General features: G+C 37.8%; 1 protein-coding gene across 5 annotated transcripts in view; it reads left to right on the plus strand.

The window, feature by feature from the left end:
• Positions 1-4,938, plus strand: part of USP32 (ubiquitin specific peptidase 32) — a 119,942-nt gene extending 115,004 nt beyond the window's left edge. For 4 of the 5 annotated variants that reach the window (XM_034752196.1, XM_034752199.1, XM_034752198.1 and 1 more), the window contains 2 exons: positions 1,917-2,009; positions 2,545-4,938. In XM_034752196.1, the coding sequence (XP_034608087.1) occupies positions 1,917-2,009; positions 2,545-2,718 (267 nt within the window). In that variant the 3' untranslated portion in view covers positions 2,719-4,938. The remainder of the gene's footprint in view (positions 1-1,916; positions 2,010-2,544) is intronic. The other variant, XM_034752197.1, reaches the window with a different exon arrangement.
• Positions 4,939-22,219: the final 17,281 nt, after the last annotated feature.

Below are 22,219 nucleotides of genomic sequence, written 5' to 3' on the forward strand. Positions count from 1 at the left end.
TTTGCTCTGATTCTACTGGGAACTTTTCTAATGGTTTTGAAGATTTTTAATAATGGGGACTCAGGTGCTTCCTTAAGTATATTCTATTTCATAATTGTTCATATTGTTAAATGTATCCTTATATCTAACCTGACTTTTTTGCCAGATTTAGATTCTCACCTGTTACTAGAGTTAATGATTAAAGTAGCATTTACATAAAGCTTTACTTTCTCAAAATGCTTCACAGACACTGGCCTGCCAGATGAATGTTTGAGGAGTATGCATGTAGACAGATATAGACATATTGAATATTAATTTGTCTGACAGTCTGGAAAATACCAAAACTTATTAATTTCTTACCATTATTAATACTTGTGAATACAGCATCTAAAGTTGATAGGCCCTTTCCTAATGAAGGGGGCTAGATGAACTGCTTATTGATGACCATTGTGCGCATTTGATGACACTGCTGTTTGATTTTATTTAAATTTCTCCCTTCTAACACTGTATTCTCTCTTACTGAGTTTGAGAGGAGAGGACATTTAATTGACTCATGAGTATTCGTAGGCCTTTCAGAAGAAGTGAATCTTTGGGAGAGGTTTGACTGTCAGGTCTAGACACACTTGCCTTGCTGGACACTTGCTGAAGTGTTGTGAAGGGATCCCGTGTGTTTTAAGCCTCCAGAGTCCAAATGAAGTCCAGGCAGTCACTGAGTTCATCATTGTACCTGGTCTCGGGAGGGTTGGGGGCACATGCTTAACACCTTGTCTGTGAGAGAGAGAGAGAGAGAGAGAGAGGCATTCCATGACACAGCAATTTCATAATAACTTTACAATATCAACCAGAATTCATAAGTTATACAGCTAGATTCCCCCAAATGTCACAGAGAGAGTGGAAGCTTGACATTCTCTCTCATGGGGGGGGGAGGGATAGCTCAGTGGTTTGAGCATTGGCCTGCTAAACCCAGGGTTGTGAGTTCAATTCTTGAGGGGGCCATTTAGGGATCTGGGACAAAAATCTGTCTGGGGATTGGTCCTGCTCTGAGCAGGGGGTTGGACTAGATGACCTCCTGAGGTCCCTTCCATCGCTGACATTTTATGATTCTGCATTTGAGAGGTTGTCCTAAGCATATGGTGCAACACTGATGAAGATAAATGTGGTGAGGGAGCAGTGAGAGAAACACTAGGGGGACACTGAGGTTGGCGGCGTTACTGGAGATGCATAAGGGATGAGAAATTCAAACATGATATGGTAGGTGAGGAGTAGCCAATAGAGGGGTTCAAAGAGGGAAGTGATGTGGTGAGAGCAACAGGCAAGGAAAATCTTTGCAGCAGTGTTTTAAACATGCTGAAGCAGAGAGATGTAGGCACCAGGGAGGCCAAAGAAGAGTGGTTGCAATATAGCAAGGGACAGGATGACCCGGATGTGAAAAGTGCAGGGGTTTTTGTTTAGCTGTGGTGACAAATTAAGAATCCAACTTACTTGATATTGTAGAAGATAACGAATTGGTAATACATGGATATGGGAAGGAATTAGATGTTTTCAAGGATAAAAGTGATGGGGGAAATGGTGGTGGAATCTAAGGTTTTATAATGGAGAAAGATGAATGCAGGAAAAGGGTGTGTGGGAGAAATTTAATTGAGTTTGGCCGGGTTGAGCTGGGAACTGCCATACATACCTTTGACATACCTTTCATCCCTTTGAATAACGCAGTTGGTATGTCCTACTTAGATTGTAGCTAGAAACCGTTCTAGATTGCATTGACACCTGAGGAAAGAGCTTTGACCAGATAACATTGAAGCATTCAGTAGATGAGCATTTTAGGATCTGTTGATTTCAAGGGATGTCTTGAACCATTGCCACTCAGTGACAGAAGGCAGATTGGTGTCAATCTCAATGAATGATATATTTTTAATACAACAAAAATCTTTTTTTAGTGCCATTCAGGAATTATGGGAGGAGGTCATTATGTCACTTATGCCAAAAACCCAAATAACAAGTGGTACTGTTACAATGACAGCAGCTGTAAGGTAAATATTTCATTTTCATGAAAGATTAGTTTTGTGGGGCTAAAACCCAATTTTATGTCAACTGTTTGTTTAGAAATATGAATAGCTTGAAAATTAGTAACATATGAACATTAAAATGATGCCCTGAAATTGTACTTGGAAAACTTTTAATATTAAAATTTGAATATATGCTGCTAACAGAGTAAGGAAACATATTTGATGATTTTGAGCCAAAAATAGAAAAGTTGCCCAATAACAATATAGACAAAATAAATTTTGTCATTTGTGCTAGACATTTTGAATTGAAGCTACTGGATAATTGTGGTTTAAATATTTTCTAAGTAATTGCATTTATGATTATAAAAGTGAACTCATTTTCAAGTAAATAATTTAGCCTGATTAATAAAATAAGGCAGTTTGAGAAAATGTGACTGTCCTTGTTCTTACTGTCCATTTCAAATAATTGTTTCTACAGTAAGTGCATGTATTTAAATTCAGTGATGTTAGCACAATGGTACAACTTCAAGTTTTAGTAAATGTTTGTTCTGCTTTACAGGAATTACATCCTGATGAAATTGACACCGACTCTGCCTACATTCTTTTCTACGAGCAGCAGGGGGTAGACTATGCACAGTTTCTGCCAAAGATAGATGGCAAAAAGATGGCAGACACAAGCAGCATGGATGAAGATTTTGAGTCTGATTATAAAAAGTACTGTGTTTTACAGTAAACAAGTGATCTTCCATGGACCGTTTGAGAGCATGCAGGATGAAACTTACATTTGGCTACAGTGTTATTGAAGTGAACGAGCTAAATGTCAGTTGTCTTATCCTGTGGTCAGAAAGCACAAAAAGAAACATCTATTTAGCTAGCAGTTAACATAAACATTGTTTTTGTTCTAATATCTCACTACATGCTCTAAACAATTCTGATGTTAGACGTCAGATTAAAACTGCCATTGGCCTTTAAATAATATGGTTTGAAAGCCAACGAGGACCAAATAAGAGCTAAAGGAAATAGTCCAAATAAGAGCTAAACAGAGTAGTGTAGAGTTTACCAGTTATTCTAACAAAATCCTAAGGTTCTCCTTAGATTCAAGATGATGGGAAAAAATTGTAGTGTTGTCTATTGACAACATGATATTGCTACCTCCTTTTTCCTGAAGTTTCATCCCATTTTATTGGCAAGACAGGGAAAGCAAGAAAATGAAAAGTGCACAAAGCTTACAGAATGGTTATGGAATTTTTCCATATTTGCCACTATTGATGTGTATCGTTGCTTTCAGTATGTTGGGAGCACGACCAAATCATAATTTGAGAGCAGATTGATTTCTGCACTTGAATGGTTTATTATAATTTGTTTTCTCCACATGTTGGTTGTGCAAATCAGCAAGTTTCAGGAATGGCTATCTGGCCTGAGGAATCCTATCTTTTAGACATTGAAAAGTGTCAAAAAACTGTTCAGGCTGGAGGGAATATCTGTGGTTATATGCATTGTGTCTGAATGTGCACTTTGCACAAAGTGCTCCCAACTCATGGAAGGAAAGATGTTATGTTTCATTACTAGTGTTGCTTTTAAATTTTGCACTTTTAAAAAAAATTCATACAATTACAATTCAGAAGCATTGTTTATTTTTGTTGCTGTAAGGGCTCTGGAGTGAATGGATGTCACTGTTATCTACTGTGTCTTTTAAAACAAATGTCAAATGATGGTTGTCAGGTAGTTATGTTACGTTAAAAAGGATTTTCGTTCATTTCATAATTTAAACTGGATTTGTTTTTTTAATTGGTTTGCATTTTCAAATTTTCTTACTGTAACAGGCTAGGCATTAATTTGCAGGATTTTGGGGGGAAAAAAACACTTTTTAACAGCATTAGTCAACAAATTTGCTACTACTTGGCATTCATTTTATTACTCACTAGCTAGATTCTGCTTTCCTTGCCCAGCCAAAACTCCCTTTTAAGTCAGTGGGGCTTTGGCTTGAGCAAGAAATACAGGATTGGAGCTTGTTCAAGACTGGAATAAAGGTTATTTATGAGTAGGCATTTCTTTTAGTATTTTAGCTGTGTTAAATTGTTAGCATATCTGAATCGAGGTAAATGTTTCACTCTTTTCAGCCTTTTCTTCAACTGAGCCTCAGCAAATTTTATCATTCATTTCTTTAAGCATCCCTCTTTAGACTTGACATAATTACTGATTAAATTTACATTTACATTCTAGATCTGTAAAATTAGTTAATATTCAGCCTCCTTTCAGTATGTTCTACAACAATGCCAAATCAACTGGTAAGTATCTACTTTTCAGAAAGGGGCTGTTTTTATCCATTTAAGAAACTATATAAAGTTGATCGTGCTTTACTCAGGCAAAACCCCCACAATCTTAAATGGAAGTTGTACTTCTGTAAGGATTGATCAGTTTCAAAATAAGTATTGTCTTTGACCTAAGGTGTCGATCCCTATTCTGTGTGGTATTTTATCTTTAGAGTGGTCTAAACAGTGAGGTTGAAGAAAAGCAAATGTTATGAATTGTGGAATTTCTCATTTTGGGATCACATTTGTCTATATCTCCCTAGCCAAACTCCATGAAAATTGAAAGATTTTCAAATTATTTACTTTAAAAGATTTTATTTAAGCAGGTAGCACAATCTACTAATGTTGTTTGATCTTTTGTGTTTGTTACATTGGTTGTAATTAATTTTTTTAATTAAATTAATTCATGAATTAGCAGGAAATGTATTAAGTTAACTACATTCACTTTGTAAATTATTGTATAAAACTTATTGACAATGCACTGACTTTAGAAAGATGTTAATGTACATAAATACCATGTAAATAAAAGTGTTGATGTATTGGAATATGAGCTGTATAAAAAAAGTATCGGTAATTGTATATGGAGTGAACCTGTTTATCTGTAACTATATTATTCAGACAAATTAAATACTGTGGATGCAGCTCTAGTGTCATAATTTCTTTGTGTCAAAGTTAATTTTTATTGCAAGTTTATTTTTTCTATTCTGAAGTTTCAATACTTTTTTTAATAGAGTTTCTTTACGTTTTTGGACCCAAAGGGTTGAATGGAATGAGTAGGTATGTTATAAATTCTTTGCAGTATTGTTAATGCACCTGTTAAAATGAGCTAAAAAAATTTCTCTCTCCGTTTATTTTTAATTATTGCTTTTAATTACTTTGGATTATTTTAATCTGAAAATGTTCCTTTTATTTTCTGAATGTGTCAGGTTAACCGTATTTTTAAAAAGAAAATTTCCATACCTATCTTACAAATAATACCTTAGGTTATTAAAGTGAAAATATTAAAAATCTAATTTTCTGTCGTCTTTTTGCACTTCTTGCAACTTTAATAAAAATAGATATAATAGTTTCGAGTCACTTACCTTTTATGTTCTCATGAAGCTAGCACAATATTGTGATGTTTAGGTTTCCCCCAAAGTTGGGAAATGTTCATGCTGAAAATCTTTGTTTTAGAATGAATGGAATTTTAACAAAATTGTGCAAAGTTTTCTATCAGTTCAAGTTTTCTTAAAATCTTTCACAAAACTTAATAATTTGACCTGTCCTTGTTCTTTTAAATGGGAAGTGTAACAGTGCAATGGAGCTCAAAACCACAGGGTGGCAGTGTTGACTACTACTGTTTTTCCCTGGGTGCAAATAAAGGCAGTTTATTCCAGAAACCAAAATTCCAAATACTATCTTGTCAGGATTTTCAGCGTGGCCTTTTTTCACCAAGAATTTTAAATAAGAATAAGAAAAGGAAATAATCTTTCTGTTTACAGAAATTTCACTTGAGACAGTAATAAGTTTACTTTACCTGTTACAAAAAATCTTCTGCCTTCTATTTCTTTATTAAAGCTGGTTACCACACCAAAAAGAAAAACAGAACTGCGAAGTTTTTCATGTTAATGGTACAGTTTGAAATAAATGATGTATATCAATTTGCTTTCAGGTTCAAGTGTTGATCTGATTACTTCTTTCATATGATTAATAAAAGAATGCACTTCAGAGAGTGTGAAGTACCCATTTCCTTCATGCGGAAGGGGCCATCTTGGTATGACATGCAAAAACAAGAAGAGAATCAGGTGAAAAAATTGTCATGACATCTCTCATATTAATGTGCCAAGAAACACGTTTCTTAAGTGTTCACACATTGCTTCTGTATGGCTTTTTGTCCCTCTCTAGAGTCTGGTTTGCATAAGCAGGTGAGTCTGCTACATCAGTCAGCTAGGGAACTTAGTCCTTTAAATCCAGTAAAACAGACTAATGATACCGTGCAAGGGGTCCTACTTTCAATCCGGGGTGCCCCCCAGAAATCTTTCACATGGTCCACACTTGTACCACGTGGGCCGGAGAGATCCCAAGCATCACCGTCAATCCCTGTGGAACCGTCCTCACTGCAGCCGCTGGACCCAGGGCCTCACCCACCGAGTCTGCACCACACTCCACCCCCCTGGTTGGAGAGTGAGCCCACCTCTCACGCACACCCTACAGCAGTGGCTGCTGTCCCACAAGGCCAAGCCCGACTCCCCACCCTGGGCTTTGTGATCTGGTGCACAGGGTCGCAGTGATGCTCAGGTTTGGCCCGTCTGCCGCTCCACAGATGGGGATGGCGGACGGGGCATTGTGAACTACTGCACAGGGGTTGTCACTCCATGCATCAGGTCAGGATACTACTTGGTTTGTGGGCACTCTCAAATGGAAGGCCCTGGGCAAATTGCCCCTTGCCCCTGCCCTCCCTCTGTCCCTGGTGGCCCTGCTTGCCAGTGGTATGCATCATGCATATGGCTGCAGGCACCACGGGCCTCAATCACCTCAGACTCCCCAGTTTAACCTATAAAGTCTAAGAAAATATTAAAACTGAAAATTGTTGCAGATATTGTAACTGGCTATTGAAATCAAGGGCACCTTCACTAATAGATACATTAATTAAATGATTTTCAAAGGGCAGTGTTTAAAATTAAGTTCCTTAAGTTCCTTTTCTTGAAAACACCAGCATCTCTCTCTCTCTCCTACTTGCTTGATGATCACATTTTCACGAGATTGCTTTGGTTTGCATGTTTTATTTTCTTACTTTCCTATGATATTTCTTCTAAGAAAGATGATAAAGCTGAGACAACTAGCATTCCGAGAGAATTATCAATTCAGAAAGTTGTGATGCTTGTCAGTGTTCTTGGCATGCAAAGAAAGTAACTGCTGAGGTTCCATCTTAAAATTGCCTTAAATTAAAGAATTTTTTAATTATTTAGTCTGATAGAAATTCTTGAAATATCTCCCCTCCCCCGTGAGTTTTTAGTAGTGAAATGCCATAGCGGTAAAGTCAATCCTCCACCATTCCAAAGGATTAAGTACTTGATTTATTATCTACTAATCTTCTAATTAGCAGGATACTTAAAGTAGTAATTTGGTATCTTTAAATATAGATACTATCTCATTTTATATGATGTCCACAAGTGCGTTAACATTTATAATAACAAATTATTCCCTACTCTGAGTTTTCCAGTACAGCCTGTCTTCTGTGTATTTTTTAGGCGCAAATCCCGCATCAGATCTCATCTGTGGAGTCCCCTTGAATAACGTGATCCACACTAGCAAATTCCAAAGTAGGACCCTGGCTTTAGACTACAAGAGAAAAGAGTCTCGTATGCTGTGTCTTGTACAATTCCAAGCACGTTGCAGGCACGTGAATAATAATCATTAAGTTTCCTGGAGACAGAAGTGCTTTGTGGGCTGCTAAAAAGTTTGGAACTCTTTTGCAGAGAGAATTGTAGTTCACGTGGCTGATTCAGGTGTGATTGATGGGTACTCCCTACCAGTCAATCAGAAAATATACATTAAGAAAAATCTTATATCATTCGTACTACTTAAGCAGTGTTTTATAACTTCAGTGTGATTAACTAATTCTCACGGTACCCCGGTGAAGAATGCCAGTATTATCACTTACACCTGGAAGTTAAAGTGAATAGATTTATAAACGATCTATAATTCTGAATAAACCGTCGCTTGTTGCTAAATTCACCCATACAAAGAAAGTATCTACGTACTGGGAATCAATCTGAGGATAGTGTAGGTATGTTTACATACTATTGCCTGTACATTTTTATTAATGAGAGAATCATTTTGTAGCAAAAGCAAATCTAACAATTTGAGTGTGAATATAACTTGCATTGATAAAATGGGCATTTAAAAACATTAGAATCACAAAAGTAAAAGTCTATTAAAATATCAAAAAATCTAAACGTCCTCCAATTTAATTTTCTAGGGAAATTAATTAAATTAAACCCCAGTATAGTAACTAGTATCTACTTATTCACACCCCCAGTAAATGGCACTTTCCAGTTTAATTAGACGATATTCACTGAAATCATTTTGTTACTCTAATGTATACTCTGGCACATCTAGTCCATTTACATGGCATGTCTGCTGTTATCTGCAGGACTGTTAATTCAAGTTTGCAGGCATGCATTGGTGTTGAGCAGTATACATTTCCCTCTGTTCAGTATTAGTTCCTTTCAAGCTGCTTCCCTGCTCCATTATGGTGACTGATAGTCTTTTCTTAAGTATAATATTTAACATGTTTTAAAGTATTTTGTCTCTGCTCATTTCTAAATCTGTTCATTAGTGAATCTCCTACCTCATATGGTGGTGATGTTTGATCCTCCCACTGAAGAGTTTCTGAACAATGGTGTGAGGGAGGACTTAAGTGTCCATCTGTAAAAAATTTAACAAGCTCCTCTCATTTGTGATTAATGTATTTTTCAGGGGAGTCATGGGAGGATAGAGCCATATCTTTTGTTATGCCAGTGTAAATCCAGTGTTTACTTCACTGAAGTCTTATTTATAGTAGAATAAATTACAGTATAATTTAGACCCAAACACACACTGTTTTTTTGGACTCTGACAATCTGTCTTTTTTCTTTTTGGCATTGTACACAGATTCCCAGTCCTGAGTGTTACACCTTTTATAAATTTTTACATAGCCCATACCAAATGTTTTCTGATCCCCCAATTAAGGAATTTGGCCTGTAATTTGAAAATAGGTCTATCACAAGTCTCACCCCAGATGTTCAAAAACTGTACAAGGCTCTGTGTAATTTTGGCTATACTAGTGTTACACTATTAAAAAAAAACAACAACATCCAACTGAGTTAGTCATCGATTATTTATTAAATGAAAATCAAAGTCAGCACTCTATCTAGTAAGGTTAATTAATACTGCTTTACTTTTCATGGCAGAGTGTGCTTTCAATGCATAATATATAGACAGGTTTTTTTTAAACACTTAAGCATAATGATGCTATATAACAGTAATTGCAAATGGATAGTGTGCTACATAAAAAGATAGAAACAATGGGAGAGACCATGGTGACCCTTTGGCTTTGTACTGACAAGTCCATTCTCCCATAAATATTAGTGTTTTTAATCATATACACTTCAGTATCTATTTTCTAGGTCCCTAGTGGCTCATCTAGTCCAACCTACATCCTGAAAGGACTGATTTCATTACCTCAAATTGTTTTTAAGTCCATAAATCGATATATAAAAAGAGAGAAGGTGATTTCACATATTCTCTTGGCAAGTTGTTCCATTTCCCACCAGGTCTATAGTAAACATTTTCCTCTAAAATTATATTTAAACTGCAATTTCTTTGCTGTGGCATAAACCCATTATTTCTTCTTCTGCCTTCATTTACGAATAAGAATAATTCATCATGAGGAAGGATGGTCTAGTGCAGTGGTTCTCAACCAGGGGAAGACGTACCCCAGGGGGTACGCAGCGGTCTTCCAGGGGGTTCATCACCTCATCTAGATATTTGCCTGGTTTTACAACAGGCTACATAAAAAGCACTCTCAAGGTCAGTACAAACTAATCTTTCATACAATTACTTGTTTATACTGCTCTAGATACTATACACTGAAATGTAAGCATAATATTTGTATTCCACTTGATTTATTTTATAATTACATGGTAAAAATGAGAAAGTCAGCAATTTTTCAGTAATAGCATGCTGTGATGCTTTTTTATTTTCATGTCTGATTTTGCAAGCAAGTAGAGTTTAAGTGAGGTGAAACTTGGGAGTACGCAAAACAAATCAGACTCCTGAAAGGGGTACAGTAGTCTGGAAAGGTTGAGAACTACTGGTCTAATGGCCAGAACACTGGTCTGGGAATAGTGGTATTTGGTTCTTTCTCTGATTTGGTTCTTTTCTGTGTGACCTTGAGCAAAATATGCTACCTCTGAGAGCCTGTTTTCTTACCTAGAAAGGTGGGCTTAACCAGCCAAATCCAAGACATATGGAGAGAATTAACTCCTTCATTTTTGAAGTCCTCTGATGGAAGTTCTGTAGTATTTAAACCTTTGCATATTTTACAAAAGTTGTCTCCATCCTTCTTGGTCTACGCTAAGCTCTCAAATTCCCTTAATCAGCCTTCCTATTATTTTCCCAAATCTTTTTTCCTTTTTCTTTTTCTTTCCTCTGAATTCTCCTACTTCTGTGTTTAGAACTTCTGGGAAACGCATTTTAACAAGGATGGCAAAGTACACAGAGTCCCATAGTCACCTTAAACATCACGACTTGCATTTTTCTGAGTAATAAAATATGCTGTGAACATCTTAGTTATATGATGTTGGATAAATGTTTACAACAGAGTCCCTGACAGCCCATTGGTGAATAACAATATTTATACAGAGACTTGGTGAAATGTTCAATATCACTGAACACGGCTTTGCAGATAAAACACTCCAAAGTAAAGAGAAGATAAATCTTGTAAACATTCATATCTTACTATACAGCTTTTTAAGACTTATTGAGTGTGAGAAGTACATATTGTATGCACTGTAGCAATAAAACATTTTGTGCATTCTTGTTCCTTTTTTTTTTTTTTGTATTGTTCAGACAAGCTGGCTAACTAGCTATAGTTGTGAAAGTGCATATGCTATTAACTCAAACATAAACAGACAATTCCCAGTTGTCCTCACCCCCACTGCTTTCAGCCTACAACCATATTATTACCTTCATCATGTTATTTCACCCAGTTCTACAGTGCACATGTCTCCACCTCTATAGAAAATGTTGCAGAAGTTTATGGTCCATCTTATGAGCAGGCAAGATCTCCTCTCTTAGGGTTCCTTTTTAAATACCATACCGAATTCTTCAGCTTGACAGCTTGGCCACTGAACAATGAGTCCTAAGAGAGGAGGAGATACTCCTGGCCTTCCACAAATCTTCCCACATACTTGGCCTATGCAAGAGTATGGACAAAAAATTTCCCAAAGCTTCAAAAAGTGAAAGAGAGGTCACCTGGCATGTACAACATATCAGAAAAGCACTTAAAATAAACGGAAGTAGAACTGATTAATTCAGGAAAACCTTTGCATTGATTTCCTTCCACCCTAAATCCCTTGTCTTGCAGGCAGACAAGTTCTCGATAGGTAGGAGGCTCAAAACCTGTATTACTAAAGGATAGTCAGCTGTAGATATACTGCTCCAAGAAGGGCTTTAATCAACAGAGCCCACTCAGTTCATTCCAAAACAGTATCCTGGGAAGAAAGGAAGTTAGCCACTACAGAAGAAATCTGTAAAGCTGCCACCTGATCATGCATCAGTGTGTTCATAAAGCACTACAGGCTTTCACTGCAGATGTCTTCTTTGGGAGGAAGGCGTTCCAAATGGTAGTCCCAAACTATAGTAACGTTGTTGATAGAGTACTGTTGCAGATGGCTTGAATGTGCGGCCTGCAGCCACCTTTCCACCACCACCTCAGGAAATGAGATGGAATCTCAATGGGTTCCATCCTGTCAGAGCAGAGAAGAAAGAAACTGAACTGAGAAAAAAAAGTATTCTTCACCACAGTCAGAATATTTGTGTTGATGGTAAGGTGGTTGCAAATTACACAAGCGTCAAGTTTATATATGTCAAAATTTATTTAGCAATGTAAATTCCACGACGGTGTTGGTTCATTGTTGTATTAAAGCTTCTTCAGCAAGCATGCTGCAAGTGTTTCAGATCTAGAATACAGATAGGATTTAATTATTTTTTAAAAATCTCTATTTGAAAAATTATAATGGTGGTCTGTCTACTTGTGCAGAACTGTGCATAAGGTTGCTTCAGATTTTTCACTTCTCTGATATTGTTGTGCTAGCTGTATTTCAATTATATGTTCAGTACTACTTTGTGCATGCTACAGTCTATTAGCAATTGCTTACGTGGGTGAGGCAAATGCTATATTAATATGTAATTTTCACTAAGACCATGGAGAGCTGTGGATTTTACCAAAGCATGAGGTGAACATAGGGGCAGAAATGAGAGTTCAAACTCAGTATCACTATTATCTTACATTAATTTCAATCTTGGTGTAGACAGTGGCTGTTGTGAATGTGAAGACAGATTGATTATGCAGTAAAAAAAACACGTTAGGACAGTAGTTTAATCCAAGGTTCCAACTGTTAGTGGGTGTTTAAAATCTCAAAAGAGTGGAAGCCTTAACTCCAGTGGTCCTGGTCATAATCCAGCTTTGGTAACAACTGTGCAATCTATTTATGTCAAATTACCCAGTTAGTTTTAAATTGCGTGGATTTATAATTTTCTCGTGGAACCTACTGTATAGTGCTGTTGGCAGTGGTAATGTGTGTGGTGTTTAATCTCAGGGGTTACAGCATTTCAAAGGTAGATAAATTGAATTTTACCAAGATGAAAACATTGCACTCATAGTGTCTTCCATCTGAGGATTTCAAGGTACTTTAGGTGCAATCTTTATTATCTGATGTCTTGAGATACTGGGCATGTCATTTTGCTGCTGCTGCTTCTGGAACTATGCACACATGAGCACATATTTTCTCTTTACCTGTATACAGTGTTGAGAGGTTTCCTCAGAGTTGGTTGAGAATGGGTTTGAGAGCCACACTGGAGCTACAAGCAGTTCTGCCAGAAACGAAGAAGTCTGGTTGTGCTGGCAACTGGACCAACATCCATAATACAGCAGATCTGACGAGGCACAAATGACATGTTTGTTTTAAATGTTGTCTAAAAGAGAGAAGCTGTGTTTAGCTTCAAATTAGTCTGTTCAGTGTTTATGGTTCTTGCATGGGTCATTGTGCATCAGCATCACCAAGGAGCTTCTAAAGATGGTGCCAGAGAAGTTGGTGCATCAGTTGACACATGGGACCCTCTTGCTCTTTTTATCACTAGTAGAAAGCATGCATGGAAACATAGCTACAATTCATGTCCGTATAATCCACACCCCCTGAGCGACGGAGTTACATCCCAGAATTACAAAATAAGGTAGGGAAGTATTATTCTCCCCGTTTCCCAGTATTAGCTCAATTCAAATGTTTAAGTTCCAAACAATGTTTCTCAGTTTTGATTTTTGGAAGGATGGGACTTCCACTCAAAACCTGCATAGGAAACTTGGCCCCTGAAATTCTGCAAAATCATTTTTAGCAGCCAAATTAATCACATCTTAAAACTTTTCTTGTGCTATGTGAAGACAGAGCCTTTATATCAAGTCCCCAAGATTACTTAGGAAAAAGTTAATGGTTTGTTGCTAATCCACTAAAATAAACTGATGATCTACAAGAAATTTCCTTATGATTTCATAATGTGGACTAAAGTATTACAGAAAACTTAGCTTTTGGTATCTTGATGGAAAAACTCCTATAGTAATATATGAAAGTAAATCCTTTTGATGAGCAGGTGCCTTCACACGGTGTTTGATTCAGATAACAGATCAATATTTGGCAATTTGCGCTTTCATGTTTTATTAAAAGATGATATTTGCACAGTGCATTCCTCCCTACCCTCTAGCAATACATTTGCAGAACATTCAGTACACTCTTCAGATGTGCGATAATTCCATAGTGATATTCAAGATAAACATTAATGTGTTGATCGTGAATAATGAAAAATGCGATTGTACCATTGTTTAAACCAAAGAATGCAAACCACAGTCAATTCCACTTGGAATTTGCACAGATAAAGCTTTTTTTTGTATTGAAATTAAAATATTGATTACCATTTTTAAAAGTTAAACCCCCTGAATTTGTAAGAATCAAGGATTTGTGTGTGAATTTATGTAGTGCTTTTTAATAATAATAATAATTAATAATATTACCTTAAATTTTATTCCAATGAATTCCAAGGGGGCCTCTACAAATATTCAGGAATTACTTCACTACCCATGAAATGCAGCTACCTCTGGTAATTAATAGCATTAGCTTCCCCAGCAACACTACAAAAGATTAGGACAGGACATGAAGACTAAGATCATGACCAACTGAAAATAGAAGGAGAATTATGCTAGGCATCATGTAATTAGCTATTCTGGAATTTTTCCAGGATACTTATGTATAGATTTTGTTGTTGTTGACTAACTCTGGGTTTATACGAACACTTTGGTTTTCCCAACTTAATTAACAAAAACATCTCCTGCTCTTCTTAGTGAACTGGTGGCCAGTATAAAAGCTAGTTAGTGATGCTTCTGTTGGTAGAACTTATGTTGCTCGGGGGATGTTTTTTCCACACACCCCAGAACGTCTGAATATAAAACCCAAAAAAATTGGTTAACTATCATTCATGTTTTCTTTTGGGGATGTTTCACAACCCCAAACTCTACTTTTCTCGTGGCTTTCATACTCTGTTAGACTTTCAAAAGTCAGATGCTTTTTTAAATTATGTTCATTTCATAGTTTACTGTACATCTATAACTGTCATCTTACTTATTTTCTTTCTGATTTACAACATACACACCTTTCATGTACATGTTATTGCTTTCCTCCCCTTCAGCCTCTGGGGCAGTCATGATCAAATTAATGTGATCATATAAAGTAGAGGGTTTTTTTGCCCTATTGGTTACTGATGTCTATGGAGTGTAGTTGCATACTAGCAGCTTTTGGAACCAATTTCAGATTCTGGGTTTTCTTTTAAATCACATGGTGAAGGCTGCATATGTTTGCTACTGTCAGTATTGAAACTGTGAAAACAGAGCTACCATAGTCGGAGCTTCCGTGTCACACAGTCTGATTTATTGACCCTTGCATGCTAGATTTTAACACCTAATTTAAAAATATAGTTACAGAACAAACAAATCTCCTTTGAGCAAGCAAAACAAGCCCATGATGATTTATTAAAATTCAAGTTATTTTCTCCCATGGGAAAAATACACCAATGCGCAGTGAATTTTCATAATCTCTATTTTTAAAGGCCATCCCAACATTTTAAACCACAACCTCTTGCCCTGAACACCTAAGCAATATTACCTTTTTCATAAGTGTCATTAAAGTAACTTTTTCAATGTGCTGTATTTTTACGGGGTGCAGAGTCTAAGTGAGATAGAGAGCGTGTGTAACAACTAGGCAATGAAGTTTTATAAAAGTAGCATTGGCTTCAGCCCCAGTAATACACAGTATAAATTGTAGTCATCCATTACAGCTGGTCAGGACTCACCACTGTTTTTTAGTATTTTCTGTTGGTTATTTTCTAGTTACATCTAACCTATCTGGAAATTAAGTGGGTTCAAGTTATATGCTTCCTTGGATTCAGTGAGGTCTGCATTCCCTTTGGGGAGCAGAAAGGGGCTTCCAGGAGGCAGACCCCAACTTTCTCTGGTGAAAGAAGCAAGAACACCTTTTTGTTAACAGGTCTCTCTACCCCTTCCAATCCTGATCCCTCTTTTTTGAGTAATATACTATCATAGAGACTCTCTGTAGTTAACTAAATGAAACATAGACCTTGTAAAAGTGAAATAGTAACTAATTTATTTTTTCTTTTTTTAACATGCTCTAATAATTGCAGGTTTAGTTGATATAAAAGTTGGATCCCTCACTGACTATCTTCTCTTGCAATAACTGACCATTTATGGGCATGATGATACTGGAATATTGTACACTCTGTCTGTCTACCATAGGACCTCTCTTTGCACTCTCTAAAAATACTCTGTTTGGCATGTCAACTTTCCTTGCTGAAGCCCATACAATTCAGAAGAGATATTAGGAATGGCGATATACAAAAACCTGTGGGAGAATACTTCAACCTCCCTGGCCACACAATAGCAGATGTAAAGGTAGCCATCTTACAGCAAAAAAAACTTCAGGACCAGACTCCAAAGAGAAATTGCTAAGCTCCAGTTCATTTGCAAATTTGACACCATCAGATCAGGATTAAACAAAGACTGTGAATGGCTATCCAACTACAGAAGCAGTTTCTCCTCCCTTGGTGTTCACACCTCAACTGCTAGCAGAACACCTCACCCTCCCTGATTGAACTAACCTCATTATCTCCATACTGATTTATACCTGCCTCTGGAAATTTCCATTACTTGCATCTGAAGAAGTGAGGTTCTTACCCACGAAAGCTTATGCTCCCAATACTTCTGTTAGTCTTAAAGGTGCCACAGGACCCTCTGTTGCTTTTTACAGATTCAGACTAACACGGCTACCCCTCTGATAGAAGAGACTTTGTTTTTCCAGCTCAATTCCTTTAAAATCTCAACTACACTGCATATCTGAAAGCATGTCTTTTCTCCCTTAATTGGTATGTACATAGCTCTTGTATCTTCAAGATAACTTGCAAATTAAATTATCCTTCTGGATCCAAGAGATTAAATGACTTGCCCAGTCCGATTTCAGCTCTTTGCTTTAAACTTTAAAGTCAGAGTGCTCCTTCCATTGGTGTTAATAGCTGCTACACAAAAACTCCATGCATCAGTGGCATTGCACCATTTGTAATCAATCTTCTTAGTGATATCAGATATAATGCTTCTACTTTCCCCCCTAAACTCAGGGGAATCTGGAGTAGTCTCTCTGGTCTATGGCCCTAGTGAATTGGTAGAGAACAAATTGAACTGAATAGAAAAGAATGTAAGTGACCTGGTGGTGGAGTCAGTGCTGGTTGCTGTCTGAAGTTAAAAGAATAGCAGAGGCAAAGGACATCATGCAGATCTTAAGTTTATATGTAAAAAGAAATGGAGAGAGTTGGCTGTACCAGTTACACAGAAATTCTCAGGCCTTCCTTGTGTAAGAGGAGCTCAGACGTGCTACAGAAATGACCCGTTGACTCTTTTAACACCCCCAGCTGGCTGGTCTATGTGATGGCTTGCCTACAAGAGATATCCCTTCTTTCCTATTAGAGGTGAATGTAGGGATGTGGTGGAGAAACGATGAATAAAGGGATGAGAGGCTACAGGAAAACCTGAAGAACCTTCTGCCTCAGCTCGTAAGGTGTGGGGAAGAAGAGGGAGGGAAGCCTCTACTCTGATGCCGGGGACAGAATCCAGCACCTCCACTACCAAATGAAGTAGACATTAAAATAAACCAGGGAGCGTGCTGGTGAAAAAAGAACCGTGAGACAAGGTGAAGAACAAGGAGATCTGATGCTATTTTTACTTCTAAGGAAGTAACAGCTACAGTAACATCAGCAGCTGCTGCCTTGTATCACATTTCAATAATAACGCTATATAAAAAGCTACTGTAGATTCAATAGCTCCTCCATATGACCTCCAGCTAGCAATTCCTCGTGGGGCTTCTAATGCAAAGCTAACCACTGCTGAGTGGGCAGTTAACATGAGAAGGCAGAAGATTCTTTGTCTTGCACACACAAACGAAACACACACTTTGTTTTTCTGTCTAGGTAGTGTGACAGACCCAGACCAGTAGGGTACAGGAGTCTGGTAGAGGGCAAATATACTGGTCACTGGATGAGTAGTTTTCTGTTCCCAGAGTGACAAGAGCAGGGGCTGCACTAGAGTAATCAGGAAGCTGCTAGAACCAGTTAAGGCAGGCAGGCTAATTAGGACACCTGGAGCCAATTAAGAAGCTGCTAGAATCAATTAAGGCAGGCTAATCAGGGCATCTGGGTTTTAAAAGGAGCTCACTTCAGTTTGTGGTGAGAGTGTGAGGAGCTGGGAGCAAGAGGCGCAAGGAGCTGAGAGTGAGAGGGTGTGCTGCTGGAGGACTGAGGAGTACAAGCGTTATCAGACACGAGGAGGAAGGTCCTGTGGTGAGGATAAAGAAGGTGTTTGGAGGAGGCCAGGGGGAAGTAGCCCAGGGAGTTGTAGCTGTCATGCAGCTGTTATAGGAGGCCCTATAGAGAGCTGCAGTCCACAGGGCCCTGGGCTGGAACCCAGAGTAGAGGGCGGGCCCGGGTTCCCCCCAAACCTCCCAATTGACCTGGACTGTGGGTTTTTCCAGAGGGGAAGGTCTCTGGGCTGTTCCCCAACCCACATGGTGAATCTCTGAGGCAAGAAAATCCGCCAATAAGCACAGGACCCATCAAGATAGAGGAGGAACTTTGTCACAGGGGGTATAACTTCTCTGTCTCTCCCTCCAGCAGTTACAGCTGCAGCTGCTCAGATTTTTCTGAGCCGTGTTAGTCTGTATCCGCAAAAATCACAGGAGTCCTGGGAATGGCTGAGCACATTGAATCTGTTTCCCCCGTTACGAATCCTCACAGCTTCTTGTCAAACGGTCTGAAATGGGCTCGCTTGATTATCACTACAAAAGTTTTTTTTTCTCCTGCTGACAACAGTTCATCTTAATTAATTAGCCTCTTAGAGTTGGTTGGGCAACTCCCACCTTTTCATGTTCTCTGTATGTGTGTGTGTGTATATATATATCTCCTCACTGTATGTTCCATTCTGTGCATCCGATGAAGTGGGCTGTAGCCCACGAAAGGTTATGCTCAAATAAATTTGTTAGTCTCTAAGGTGCCACAAGTACTCCTGTTCTTTTTTCAGATTTTTCTGTTTTCATATATTGAATTAAACATCTTTCACGTTGAGTTAAGCAGTTCCTGGTTAAAATTTCACCAGCAAACTGAACAGAAAGTTGAATGAAAGGGTCTATTACTGCTAAATCACCCCTGCTAGAGATCACTTATCCCCTGGTCCATATACAAATATTTTATTGCACCATATCAGCATTTTTAAAAAAAGATATGGGGAAAGTGTGTGCGCATGCACACACACACGTGATCCAAACTGATCATTGTGTTCCATTCTCAATCTATTCAGTATATTTTTTACTTAAAGCATTTCCAGCAAGTACAATTAATAGACATTTGTTTGCCAAGTGGTCTTTCCTTGTTCCTCGGTTGTAACTATAACAACGTGTTCCTGTTTAAAGGACAAAAACAGAATAAATCCCTCAGCCTCCCACCAGTACTTACTGCAAACACTTACATCCCCAGAATATATTTATCACAAGGAGAATTTTTGTAAGATCCCCTTGATAAAACATTGGCAGCATGTCACTACACAGATCCAACTATTCTTGGTCGGTGCCCAAGATGGGATTGAGGGTATCACACTGAGTATTATATTCCTTACCCATCTTTCTACTTTTATTTATTTTTAATTTAAATTACTACTAGTGAAATATGAACCATGGGAAAAAGTAGCCTTTGGAGCACATAATGTTTTCAGATAGAGTTCACCAATTAGAGAAATAATGAAGGATTGCTTTCATAATCTTCCAGGGATTTGATTACTCAAGATACAGGAGGCAAAGAAATCTGGCAATGGCGTGGGGGCATGTAATGAGGATTATCAATAACCAGAAGAATATGGGGTGAGGTCTTGGGACCAAATCTGAAGGAATATGAAACAATGGAGTTATTGTTTTAAAAAAAAAAACTTATGCCTCTAAATATGTTTTCTTCCCCAAAATAAGATCCAGAAGTATTTATTATGGACTTAAATCGTTCTCAATAGCTACAGCAATTCTATCTCAAACAACTTAATGCTTGGTATATGTGAGTTTTACACAAGAATACTCGAGATAGAGATCAATATAATACTTCAATAAACAGTTTTGTTTCAACAGGCAAGGCGTCTGCGTCAGGAGCAGAGCTAGTCTATGTAAGTCCTAGTTGCTCTTGCAGCTCTGGAAGGTGTATGGCAGATAGAAAGATACATATGCAGTTCTCAGACGAGCTTGGATTAGCTGTTTTCCTGAGGATTTTACACACTCTGAAGTGTGGTGTTTTTTGTTTTTATTTTGGTTGTTTTGTTTTTAATACTCTGCGTGAACGTTGTTCTTGCAATGACTATTATGCATTAGCAAAGAGGCAAAACGAAGTATTGCAGGTTAACAGAGATGACAGTAAAGACTTAATTAGTGATTTTATTTGTAGATGAAAGCTAAGAAAACATCCTCTCTGGTTCTAAACAGTCAAATTCTCAGCCAAGGAAACAATCTGCATTCGCTGTATATGTTTGTAAATAATGTACATACTTATGACAAGCTGTTCACTACCATTTGCAGCTTTGAGATTTTTGCGTGGTTCCAGATATTGCATAGGCAAATTACCAGAGAGAATTCTTTAGCATTTTGCTATTTTAAACTGTCTCTAAAAACATCTGACATTCAAGTAGGATCTACAAAAAGGAGTCCAAAACACATAATGCAACTTTTGTGACTGGACTAGGGAACATATGAAAGGGGCTGAGTAAGAGTTTGGGAGAAGATCGAACAGGCAGCTAAGATCTTTTGAAAAGCAAATCCCAAATACATAACGAGCATTTTAAGTGTCTCCAAGTGGCTATTTTTTTTCTCAATTTATTCCGCTTGGTGCTGTTACCACTGGCTGAAAGGGGAATCTACCATTATATCATCTTTTTAGGTGAGTTTCTTTTGTCTCCCAGTATCGAAAGTCTGCACGTAGCGTAGTCAAATGGCTTGCACAGGTTAAGTTTAAACAATGATATGGGATAAAAATACAAGTTAGACTTGAAAACTTGACTTCTGCTTTCACTTGAACAACAAGCCTGGGTAGGACAAAAAGTAATCTGCTTAATCAAGGGAGATTTATGTTAGATCAGGGGTAGGCAACCTTTGGCACGCGTGCCAAAGGCAGCATGCGAGCTGATTTTCAGTCGCACTCACATTGCCTGGGTCCTGGCCACCTATCCGGGGGGCTCTGCCTTTTCATTTAATTGTAAATGAAGCTTCTTAAACATTTTAAAAACCTTATTTACTTTACATACAACAATAGTTTAGTTATATATTATAGACTTCTAGAAAGAGACCTTCTAAAAACGTTACAATGTATTACTGGCACGCAAAACCTTAAATCAGAGTGAATAAATGAAGACTCAGCACACCACTTCTGAAAGGTTGCCGACCCCTGTGTTAGATATTAGGAAAAACTTCCTGACGGTAAGGATGGTTAAGTAGTGGAATACATTAGCAAGGGAGGTTGTGAAATCCCTGTCACTGGAGGTTTTCAAGATCAGGTGAAACAAAACCTGTCAGGGGTTGTCTAATATATTTCCTTCTGCCTCAGGGAGGGGCAGGAGAAGAGGATGGATTAAAAGCCTTCTAGCGGTCCCTTCCAGCCCTACATTTCTATGATTTTATTAATTTCACACAACAAATGGCATAGGTTGATTAAGGAGAGGGGAGAATGAAGTGTAAATACCCCAGGAATCTAGAGTTAAAATAAATGCAGGCAAAAGGGCTTCTCTGAGTTGGAGTTCATCTTATGAAATAAAAGGGAGGCTCACAGACACAAATGCTTGAATAATAATAAAAACGTGAATAATTCACGTTAGCTGAGTTTGGCCTCATGTCCACTTTTGGCTAGGCTTCTGGCTCAACAGTGAGGCCAGACACTGGTGGTATATTCTCTGTTCAAGGGGAAAGTGTTAATTCTTTTCCTGGCCACCGTTGGAAGGCGTACCTAAACCCTGTAGTGCTATTTTTCACCTTCTGTATAATTCTTAATGTCCTTTCCAAAACAACCATAGAGCACCAGAAGGAAACAAAGTTATCAGTGAAAAAACTGACATGCACACTGCGTAAGCTCTGAATGATGCCAGTAAGATAACCAAAGAGCAAAGAAAAGGAAGTTTATTTTCAAAAAAATAAACAACCTGAATGTATTCTTAGCTGGATTCTCTGTCTCATGGTTTAAATCTAAACTACTTGCTGGAAAAATGCCACAGGATGGGGCATACAGTCAAACTTAAATGAAGGAAGAACCTTCTTTATACAGATACTCACCTGCAAACTGTATTCTTATCAGTAACCTTCTTAATCCTTGAAGACTTACATGTCCCAAAGAAAATACGTTTATCTGACGTTCCCTTGACTGGATTAAAGATAAAAGCAGGCTTTCCCACTGTTCCAATCTCACACAGTAAAAGTTGCCTTTGATATGTTTGTAAAAGATGTTTTAGATTCATATGTATGTTAGTGCTAGTGCTTTATCTTCCTTCCATTAATTAGATAT

The sequence above is a fragment of the Trachemys scripta genome, chromosome 18, assembly GCF_013100865.1.
Source record: "Trachemys scripta elegans isolate TJP31775 chromosome 18, CAS_Tse_1.0, whole genome shotgun sequence".
Lineage (NCBI taxonomy): Eukaryota > Metazoa > Chordata > Testudines > Emydidae > Trachemys > Trachemys scripta.